The sequence below is a fragment of the Xenopus tropicalis genome, chromosome 6, assembly GCF_000004195.4.
Source record: "Xenopus tropicalis strain Nigerian chromosome 6, UCB_Xtro_10.0, whole genome shotgun sequence".
Taxonomy (NCBI): domain Eukaryota; kingdom Metazoa; phylum Chordata; class Amphibia; order Anura; family Pipidae; genus Xenopus; species Xenopus tropicalis.
Genome location: NC_030682.2, coordinates 138218169 through 138229989, shown reverse-complemented (window position 1 = coordinate 138229989; position 11821 = coordinate 138218169). Strand labels below are relative to the sequence as shown.

General features: G+C 44.4%; 1 protein-coding gene across 1 annotated transcript in view; it reads left to right on the top strand.

Annotated features, from left to right (window-relative positions):
• The first annotated feature begins 216 nt into the window (after positions 1-216).
• enpp2 (ectonucleotide pyrophosphatase/phosphodiesterase 2) overlaps positions 217-11821 on the top strand; it is a 52974-nt gene continuing 41369 nt past the window's right edge. The window contains exon 1 of the mRNA XM_012964658.3: positions 217-607. Within this exon, the coding sequence (XP_012820112.1) occupies positions 596-607 (12 nt within the window). The 5' untranslated portion in view covers positions 217-595. The remainder of the gene's footprint in view (positions 608-11821) is intronic.

The following is an 11821-nucleotide window of genomic DNA, read 5'->3' as shown; positions in this document are numbered from 1 at the left end:
ATGAGCATTTTGCCCCAGACCTACAACTATTAGACGATACTTTGCACATTCAGTTGAAGCTCCATGTATGTCCCCTTACTGGTGACACTGGTGGGAGCCGGTTAGAGAGTGCGCTCCGCAGCTCTGCCATTGGTCTGACTTAGTAACAGGGAGAAATCCCTGCGCACAATAAAGCGCGGCTGTTTGACGCAGGAATAACATTCGGCTCCCGGCACTTCCCTTGGGATCACAGGAGCGACAGTCAGGCTAACCAAGCCCGCAGCACTTTTGTTTGAGGATCTTGTGCCAATAGCAGCGCTGTCTCCGTCCCCAACATGACATAAATCGGCCGACCACATCGCCCGTCTGCCTTCTCCAGCCCTCCTTCTGCTGCCTCCTCCGGACCCCCTGTTGCTGCCTCCTCCGGCCCTCCTTCTCCTGCCTCCTCCGGCCCTCCTGCTGCTGCCTCCTCCGGCCCTCCTTCTCCTGTCTCCTCCGGCCCTCCTGCTGCTGCCTCCTCCTGCCCTCTTTCTCCTGCCTCCTCCGGCCCTCCTGCTGCTGCCTCCTCCGGCCCTCCTTCAGCTGCCTTCATATTGTGCCTCAGCGCTTACAAGCAATGGAGCTCTCGGTACGGTAGGCTTTAATCTCTCCCCTAGCTAAGACTAAACTACAGTTCCCGACATTCCCAGCCAGCTTGGGATTTCTCTAACCACAGCTCAAGGAAGGTTCTAGATCCCTGTGCTAGATTATTAGTCTGGAATGTGCTTGGGGCAATATATTTATACATAGTCAATAATCATTAGGTGGGACTCCCAACATATTTTCCTGCAATATCTCAACTTTTCATGCCTGTAGCCATGCATGTGATAGGAAGGGGTCCCAGAAATATGACATGGGAGGGGGCCCCAAACATTTTTTACAGGTGGGAGGGGAGGTGGAAAATGAAGTTACATCAGTGATATCTGGTGAGTTTGGTACCTAATTCCCTTAGGGCTGTGACAGACGGGGAGATTAGTCTCCCGAAATGCCATCCCATTGGCTAGAATGTAAATCGCCGGTGGGATGGCATACCCAGCGCCATGGTTTCCCAAAATCGCAAAAGTTTCCTCTCAAGGCAACTTCCACAATTTTGAGAAATCGGGGCGCTGCGTATGCCATCCCACTGGCGATTTACATTCTAGCCAATGGGATGGCATTTTGGGGAGATTAGTCGCCCGTGACAAGGGAGATTTGTTGTGCGGCAAATAATCTCCCCATTTGCCACGGCCCTTAGAGTGAAGACACACTGGGCTACTAGTAGCAGCTACTTTTTCAAGTCTACTAAACACCAGAAAATACCCTGCTGTAGAGAATACAGGTATAGGAATGCTCGGGACCAAGGGTATTCCGGATAAGGGGTCTTTCCGTAATTTGGATCTCAACACCTTAAGTGTACTAAAAAATCAATAAAACATTAATTAAACCCAATAGGATTGTTTTGCATCCAATAAGGATTATTTATATCTTAGTTGGGATCAATTCCAAGGTACCGTTTTATTTCTACATATAAAAAGGAAATCAGTTTTACAATTCTGAATTATTTGATTATAATGGAGTCTATGGGAGACGGGCTTTCCGTAATTCGGAGCTTTCTGGATAATGGGTTTCCGGATAAGGGGTCCGATACCTGTACTAAGAATTGCCTCTGCTTAAGCACACATAGGGAAATTTTACAAGTAGCTGCTACTAGTAGCTCTGTGTGTCATCACCCTAAAAAAGCCCCATTAAACAACCAAAAGCCCAGCCATGGTAATATCAGGAATGATCTGTCAGCATTAAAGGGCAAATCACACTTAGCATTTGGATTGGTATTAGTGAAAATGCCTGATGAAGCCAAACCACCCCGTCTGTGAGCAATGGCCTGAAAATGCACATTAGAGCACTGGTGTAAAAAACTACTGATACTTTGATCTGTTGAGTATGGAATTACTGATGTAATGGGGTGTTGGAAAGAGCTTGCTTCCCCCCCAACCGCTGCTCTCTGGGGCTCGGGGCAGTTGTTCCCATTTGCACCCTACTAAGCTAAATGCAAGTTTGTTTGTTAATAAATCCCTAACAAAGGAAGCAGAGAGTAGGGCGCCAGGCTCTGTTCAGTAGTTGGTTCTCCTTGTGTGCTTTACTCATTAACCCAATTTCCTCTGGCAAAGGGTGAGATTTTTCTCCCAGAACGTGAGAATGTCTCCCAGTATCAGAAGTGCCAAATTGCTGATTAGGCATCCGAGGTGGTAAAGGAAACTTCAACGCTTCCGTCAGGCTAATCTCATTGTGTCTCTGGAAGTGTGATTTTTCCAACTGATCGGGCCGTGACTTTGCAGCAGAAAAAGCTGATTTTCTGTAATGAGTGAGGAGATCACCCCCCCCCCAATCTCTGATAACTAATCATTTGTGCAAACATAGTGGCCTATCAGCTAGCCCCTTATCTGTTGCGGTCTGTTTAACCTGTATATAGCCATAGTCAGTTAATTGGTGACTGGTGAGCTGGGGGGCAGGAAACTTCCCGTAATTGACCAGTCTCAGGGTTGATAGGAAGTTTCAGTAGCCGAAACCTCATTTTCAATGGCCCTTCTGAAAGCCAACTTGCTGTGCAGCCCATTATCTGACTGTCAGCAGGTAGAATTGCCATCTTTCTCCTTGATTTAATCTTCATGCAATGTTGATTCAGTGTCAGTGCACACTTCACTTGCCCTTTAACCTACTCACAAACAAAAGAGATCTTCCACTCATTCAAGGTTTCCTGAATGTAAAGGGGGGGGGGGGGGATAAAGAACATGGTGGGGAGCCAGCAGTATCTGCCACTCTGATTTATCCTTTTGGGTAATGGCATACAGGGTGTTTTGTCGGCCGCAGGAAATTGTGCAAAACCCTGAAAATACCTCTTCCTTGCAGAGCACTGGAATGGTTCGAAACCACTTGAACTGTAAGTTGAGCTGCAAGTTGGCTGCCTAATTAGCCAAACAGTGGGATTCTGTAGAAGGGCTATATAATGGATGGCTGCCTTTCTTTGGTAACAAGCCCAACAAGAAGTGCTTCAAGAAGAAGCTACAGCTTCCCCAATGCCCCAATACACTGGCAGATATGGTCCATTGGCTGATTCAACTTTCAAACTCTCCCAGTCAATGAGCCAACTAACATCCATAGCTTTAGCTGACCATACATGTGCAGATTTGGTGTGGTAGAAGATCATCCCGTGATTAGGTCCCATCAAATACGGTTAGAATTGTTTGAACATTTCATCTGCTGATGGACTATGTCGTGAGTGCTTGGTGCACAGTGAAGAGGAACCCAGCAATTCCAATCAACAGCCTGAACAAACAGTACAATAGAAGGTGGCCACATATATGGCCCATTCATCTGATTGTTTGGATAGCAACGGAGTATGACAGGCAGTCTATAGGGACAAGTTCTCTTCAACTGTGACTGTGCCGAAAAACTGTGACTAGTGAACTGTTTATTTAATTCTTTCAGCAACCCCTTCAGTGAGAGGGTTAAGGATCATTTCGAGCAAAGCTTAGATTGGCACTTGCTGGTTAGAATGCCTGACCCGCTTAGAGGCAAAGTATATTATTTCTCATGCAAGGAATTTCTTTTTGGCCCACCAACCTGTTGAGGTGCTTGGAGTGAGAAGTATCACATGTACCGACTTGCCTGGCGCGCTGCCTTTATCCACATTGCTGTGTAACTGGCATAGCATGGTCTCATAGGCCGTGTCTATTAAACAGTTGGGCAAACGAGGTAAGAAGGTCATTAAGGTATCAGTAGCTACTGCTGCCTACTTCAATTGGAACTGGAAATGGTATATTTAATCTGGGGCAAAGATTGCAGCCAATATCTGCGTAGAATGGATATTGGCCTGTTTGTCAGTTAACCCATCCGCTCTTTTGTTGTTCTGTAGAGTAGTTTGGCCATTTTGGCAGCTGGATGCAGTTAGCAAGGTCATTAGTTCTCCATTGAGAGCAATGCTAAATTCCAACCAGATCTCTCTTAAGGTGGCCATACACGCACCAATATTATTTAATTCAATAATCAGTGCGTGTGTGGTGGAAGACAAGCCTTAGATATCGGTCATCTCAATGATCAGGCAGGACTGAAAATTTTGATTCGGCGTCTTTGAAGGTGCCGGAATGTTGTAACGTGAATACTGAATCGCAAGCTGGGGTAAAGCATTCCTTTGTTTTTACCTGCGTATCTGATGATTCTGCTCTTAACGTTAGTAGGGCGGAACCATCCTATAACCAACGGTTTTGGGAAAGATCGTAGTTGTAGCGTTTATGGCCACCTTTATTGAGCTGTAATAAGGATAAGGCTGACCTCAAATAACACCCAGTTTAACCATTACAGTATTTGAGATGTGGCTAAACCTCTTATGGAGGATGACCTAGAAAAGAACGAAAAAAGGGACCAAAGCTTGGATGGTTTTGAGGGAGAGTGGTGGAGGCTAAGATTGAGTGCCTAGGAAGTAGTGGTGATTGGGGGTAGGGCTCCTCTACATTGCCAGGATCATCTTCCTCTATATTTTCAACCAAATTGGTTATATTTTGTGTGTTGTTGCTGAAAAGTGGTTGTGGCTTGTCAAAAATGCCATGTGTTTCCCTTCATCCCTTCAGGATGCAACTTTTTATTTTCTAAAATCTGGACTGGTATTTTGAGGCCAACGGTGGGTATAAACAACCAATGAAAACTGCTGGCTTGGTCCTTCTGGATGCAGTTTATTGGCCCTAGTTTGAAACCAGCAGGTTAGGCTGCCCAACCGATAACTGGCCAAAATCAGCCAGATATCAGTCGGGCAGGTTTGTTTGCCTGCATTTACCTACATAATGATTCGATAGCTTAGCTCTTGGCCTGAAATTGCCCACCTCAAGGTTTGCCAAACAAGTGGATCTCTAGGTGTATGGTCAGCTTTAGGACTTGCTTTCCACCAACAATAGAAGACTAAACAATGCTTTAACAAAAACACTTTTACATGTTCACAGTTGGTTATCAACATATGACATGGGGGTGGGTAGAAAAGCAAAATGGCACCAGCAGCAAGCCAAACCTCAAACCCTTTGTTTGATGTTGAAGACCATTCCCTGCCCTGCCAAAGGCATAAATCATAGGTAAAAGTTGTGTGTATTTAAAGATCTTTATACATTTAATCCTTCTGCGTCCGTAGTCCTTCCTGAATCTTTATGTATGTATTTTTATAACTGGCTGCTTGGATGCCAAAACCAATTTCATTTCCAACAGACAGACCTCAAGCTTTCTGTCGTCCTGCCAAGCCTGAAATCTATTCATAATGACAACCTGGTATTGAGGGCCTCTGTAAGGTTCTGCCAAGTTGCTCTGCTGACCAGATCCCATCTGGATGTGCCACTTAAAGTTTTTTTGTCTTCCCGAAAGAGAGCTAAACCTGCACAGTGTCTGTACTATGTGCTGCTTGGTCTCATGTGAACTCTTTCTTTTTCAGGTCACACAAGATAGTTTGTTCAGGCTTATTAAATTGAGCTTTGATTAAATGGACGAGGTTGTATGCTGAAACTCGTAAAGATATTAAATAAAGATTAAAATGAGGGGTCTTGAAGTGCCTAAAACAGCCCTGTGTGCCATGACCCTAAAGGTGCAAAGTCAGTCTGGAGCCACTAACTACAGGGCATCTTTGTGGCACCTCTTACACTTTGCAGGGAAGGTGCCAAGTTGTTCCCAGTTGGGCTTAGCTTTTGGCACGGCACCTTCGTAGGTGTATAGAGCGGCCATGCAAAGGTTTTGGATTTTGGAGCATTGGGGAAACTACTGGGCCCCACAGCAAAATCATTTCAGGAACTCCCTAGATTTTGGAAACATCATGATTTAATATACGTTAATTAAATTGTCTCAACAGTTATTGCCCTTCTGGGTCCTCCATCACAGTCATAAGGTGGCTGTATACAGGCAGATTTCAGCTGCCAATTCGGGTCCTTCGAACCAATTCAGCAGCTTATATGCCTGTGTATGGGCACCTCCGACGGGCCTTCCCAACCGATATCTGGCCTAAAATTTCTAGATCTTGATCGTTTGATTTTCCCATAAAGCAGACCAAACTCCTTCAGACCAAGCCAGCAGATTATTGGGCTGAGTATCCATTTGGATACCCAAATTATATTATGCTAAAAATTGGCCCCAAACCTATCAGGCCGGTTTTTAATATCCCATTGGGTGAGGAGCGAATTGGCAAGGTGATTTGACCCTTGTCTAATGGGTTACAGTGTGTAAGTCGCCAATCGGGCCACACACTTGTTTGGTGACCTTGTCATTGTACTTGTCATTAAATTTGTAAGAAAAATTCAATCTGCCCCCGGCCCTCCCCAATCCACCTCATTTTACCTCCTACCCACCCCTTCCTCCCTCCCCCATAGTCATAAAATGCCTGCAGAATCAATGCTGACTGCACAGCTCCGCTTCTTCATAACATAACTCCACTCATTAACATACGTCTGCCTGTTTACATCACAACCTGCCCCTAAGGGACCCTGCCTCCCGTCCTGGCCCTTATCTTCCTCATTAAGAAGGTGGCAACCCTAATAATAAATGATGTTGTAGACTAGTCCACAGAATATTCTGTGTGACCTTGAGGAGGGTAGCATAGCTACAAACCTTACCCCTTTGCAAAACCACAAGTTTTACCGGCCAGGCAGGTCCCCAATATACATCGGTATAGGAGAGTGAAATGGCATCTGTGTGACTCTTGCCCTTCTTTATAGAAGGGGAACCAGTAGGGAACCGAAATGTAGGTCGAATAAATCTCACCTCTTGCATCTCATTATTTTTTTTGCTTTTTCTTGATACTACTATCGCTAAAACCCTGTGAGTGCCGACACTGCCTAAGTCTATATATATATATATATATCTAATACTTGCTCTAAAGCATTTGGATTGTTGTTTACAATTTCCCTGTGACAATCAGTGTGGGCGTAGGAACATTCCCTGTGCTATTCATTGCCAAGTCCCAACTGCAGAAGTGACATTTTGGCCTCACTTACTGTGTGCTGTACTGTCAGGCTTGTGCTGGGCACTTTAAATGTTAGGTATAATTATATGTGACAAGAAAATCTCTCTACCCTTCTGCCAGCCCTGGTTCTGTATAGGATTTATTATACTGTACAAGCCAAGCAGGAGAAGCTCATTTATATATTTATATGTTACTGCTCTAGCTAAATATTTTATGTACTAAGCTTATTTAAGTGCATTTACTGCTCATGAAATGCACATCTGGAATTTTGGGCTCATATGCCAATGGGCAGCAGTCAGCAAGCATATTTCACACTTTCTATACTGCCTAAATAAGGCCATTCCAAGACCTATGTATTTATAGGCTTGTTTGGGTGTGTTTTTATTTATATTCTTGGCTAGTTCCTTGCTTGTCATGTGTGTGCCCTGTTGCTCGTATGGTGGAATGTATGTTAAATTATACATGTGAGTTTATATTCTGGCAAAAGCAGCAGTTCTACCCTGCTTTATGGCAGGGATTCTGCTGATAATGGGGTTTTCATCTTGCTCATACTGTTAGAACTGCTATTATGGTTTTTTTTATCTTCAAGTTGGATGTGTTTAATGAGGGCATCCTACCTAAATCTAACCCTTAGGGCTCTGGCACACGGGGAGATTAGTCGCCCGCGACAAAACTCCCTGTTCGCGGGCGACTAATCTCCCCGAGTTGCCTTCCCCTGCCATCCCACCGGCGAAAATGTAAGTCGCCTATTCCAGTCGTTATAATTCGATTGTTTGGCCCAAGGGCCAAACGACCGAATTAGCCTAAATTCCCCCGATATCGCCCACCTCTTAAGGTGGCTATACACATATTAAGATTTTTCTCACCCTAACGCCCAATTTTAGTGCTATCCAACATGTGTCAAATTATCAGGTTAGTGGGCACCAAACGATTGCACATCTAGCGATTTTTCATCTGACATTGGTCATAAAATCGGCAGGTTTAAAAAATTTTCGTTGTTAACAATGAAATTTGCCATTGTTAGCAGGACCAAGCAGGCAGCTACCCACAGTTTCCCTAGCTCCAGCTAGATGGTATTACTCAAAATGGTCATTTTTGTTGATGGACAAATTGAATTTTTAAACAATTGTTTCAGGATAAGCTTGATCCTACGATAACCGAAAGATTTTTTTTTTTTAAATCTTTCCCTACGTCCCTGGCCATAGGCCTGTGCTTAATCGCTTGAGTTGCAATAGGCTTCAGTTTCTTCAAACTGTCAGAGATGCCCACCTGCATCGGGTTTTATTCACAGACGTCTGTACCTGTTTTATATTACAAACCGGCTTCCAAAACCAGCTTGCAGAATAGCAGCACCTACCCATGAATGCAGTGTTTGGCAGCCTTGTATTCATGGGGGGCAGCTGATGTAGATACCCCTACCTGGTTTTGTTCCCCTTAGTGCTTCTGTGGTGGGCGCAGTAGTAAACGAGGCCCTTTGTTTGCCTCGGATGCTTTGCTTTTAACAAAGATGCAGCATCCTTGTGGTATGCAGATAAGGCTTTGCACAGGCACGTATAATTGGTGCAATTTAGTGCCCTACTTCCGTGAAACACTTTGCAGGCCTTGTTGGTGCAGGTTTCATTCCCTGCAGGGATTCTTGGGGCAGTTTAGTTTACTGAGAATGCAGCAATATATTCGGGATACTGCTATTCCTAGCAACAGACTGTCTAAACACAAGCAATCAACATGAATCCACTTGTGTGGGACCCCTCATATACCAGTATCCTAGGGCTCCCCAAGTATTGCTGAACTACAATTCCCACCATGCAGGCTATAGGGTCCATTGTGAAAAAGTTAACGCATCAGGTTAATTTTACACAGGTAACATGTAAAAAACATGCAGCAACATTCCGGATACTCGGGATATGTTCTTTTCTAAATGGTATAATGACCGGCCTTTGCAGCACTTCCTATTCACAAGAAAGTACTTAAGAAATGTTAAAGTTAAAATCACTTAGGGGTGCCAAATAGTTAGGAACACCCCCAGTGAACAACTGATGGTTAATTCCCCCTTCACACATTCACCAATAAAATTGTACTAAACAGAGTTTTTCATGAGTGTATGGCAGATCTCAACTGATATCTGTCGATTCTATGGATCAGAAATCAGGAAGGTTTAAAAATGTTATCCTTCAATCCGCCATTGTCTGCCTGTGTATAATGCATTGAAAGATGAGGGAGTCAAGAGTAACTGCATCTCTTCTTAACTTGATTTGGCTGCTGTAAGGGCTAATATTACTTGTCTGTAAAAGATAACCAGTGGCCCAAATACCACCCGGCTAGGGGTTTGCGAGTGCACCAAATCCTGCCTCCTCGTGGAGCCTGGGGGAGGCCTTGTAAGATATTGGTAAGGGAATGGCAGGTGATGCACTGGGGGTTTTGCATTTTGGACCTAACCTGTAAATGTTTAGTTCCTTCACTGACATGATCATTTCATTATAGTCTGGCCTCTAAAGTAGTATATATTAGCCAATATTATAAACACAACTGTTGGACAGCACCACAGGAGGTAAGTAGGTTATGCATAGGTGGCCATACACGTTAAAAGGTTGGTGAAGTTGCCAAACGATTGGATCTTCTCCTGATGTGTCCACATACAGTGGGTAATATAGGGCTGATTTGATCATTTGGCCCATTGATTTATATAGCGCCAGCAAATCACACAGCGCTTCACCATATATTCAAAAAATCTTAAAATGTTTAACAAACAATAGTATACAGAATAACAATATTATCAGAGGGCCCTGCTCGCAAGAGATTACAATCAGTGCCGGATTTGTAATGAAGGTGCCCAGAGGCCGCCCTAATTACCCACCCCTTCCATCCTCCATTGATTTATCGCACCTACGGAGCAGTGGGCACGGGACGCAATAGGCGCCCTGTTCCCAGTGCTCCGTATGAAAGCAATGTGTTTGTGTGGCTGGGTTACCCCTAAAGTTGTGCCGCCCTAGGCCTGGGCCTTTGTGGCCTTGGCACAAATCCGGGCATGCTTACAATCTACAGAATTACAATCTACAGGATGAAATTAAAACAGTGAGTATATTGGCCAAGGACTGAATCAATGAGCTGATGGGGAAATCAAACCTGCCCGATCGTGGGCTGCCCAATTTTAGGCCAGATATCGGTCGGGTAGGCCCATTGGGGGTGCCATACATGGTCAGATAAGCTGCTGAATCGGTCTAAATGATTCAAATTTGCAGCTTAAATCTGCCCGTGTATGGCCCCCTTTAGGCATTGCATCATAGAGATGTGATTTTTTTTGTTGGGGTGTTTCATAGGAAGAAATCTCTGGAGCCAATGGGGTGACTGGAAACCAGTCACAGTTCCGTGGAGGATCACATTTACTCTTCATTTTATTACACCAAAATGTAAAGGTCCCCATACACTATAAGATCCGCTCGCTTGGCGATGTCGCCAAGCGAGCGGATCTTCACCTGATATCACCACCTACGGGTGGGCGATATCGGGTAGCAAGTAGCTTAAAAAAAAAAAAATTTGCGGCCATGGGGCAGTCGGTTCGGGGACCGCATCAACGAGCCGATGCGGTCCCCGATCCGACTGGATTTTCTATCCTGGCCGATCGAGATCTGGCCAATTTCAGGCCAGATATCGGTCGGCCAGGCCGCTCGGTTCTGCCCATACACGGGCCGATTAGCTGCCGAATCGGTCCAAGGGACCGATATCGGCAGCTACTAACGGCCCATGTATGGGGACCTTAAGGCCTTTTGAAATTAAAAGTGCATTTACCCTTGAAACGAAGTAATACGATAAGATAAGTAGAAAGTAGTGTCCTAAGACAAATATATCCTTTCTCCTTGCAATATTTAACTGAAAGCTCCCTTTGCATTTATTAACCAGTTTGCTGACTTGGCATTTGAGCAATCTTTCTTTCTATTTGCCCTAACGAAACTTTACCCACTGCTCCCGACCACCCACATCATTATGTGAGAGTCATGCATGTTAATGACACTCCAGTAAGTGAAATGCCCCCGAGGTGCTGACATTTCCCTCTGCTGTCTCTGCTTGTCTGTGCAATAACCACTTCATTTATAGGCCCCTCTGGTCAACTGCTTATCTCCGCCCACATTTTGCAGCTTTAGTGCACATTAATTAAATATTTTCAGTGGTTTTAAAGTTAATTGTAAGTGGGTTGCTGTCTAAAAGGAGCCGTTCACATTTAGGGTAACTTTTAGTATTGTATTTTTGTTTTTATAGTTTTAAAAGAATTTTCCTTCTTCTGCTGCCTCCTTCCAGCTTTTAATGGGGGTCACTGACCCCAGCATCCACAAACTGTTGCTCTGTCAGGCTATTATTTTATACTTCTTTCCTATTTATCTTCCAGTCTCTTGTTCAAACTGCTACCTGGTTGCTAGGGTATATTGTACAAAAATATCACTGCCTACATCATACTAAATGTTATTTCAAAGGTGAACTACCCCTTTGAAGACTCCATTGGGGTAATGGCAAAGCGGTAGGGTAGTTTTTCTTGGTGACTTTACTCAGGGGCAAAAAATGTATGTGAGGGAAGTCTGAGCATTACAGTGGCTATGGGAAATTGAGGTGACTGTTGCCTTTAGGATCCAGGCACTACTTGTATGCTTGCAGATCTCTATTTTTTGCCTGATCCCTGTTACCATAACAGCCAGCTAACCCCTTATTAGCTAGGCCCCTCCTCTAACCACCCAAGCTCCACCCATTATCCAACCATTTGTCACAACCTGCCTCCATTATGTCCCAGACGCTAGTTTTTTCTTTTTTTAATAGTAAAAAACATGGATTCTCCTTTGTTCTTTGTGCTAG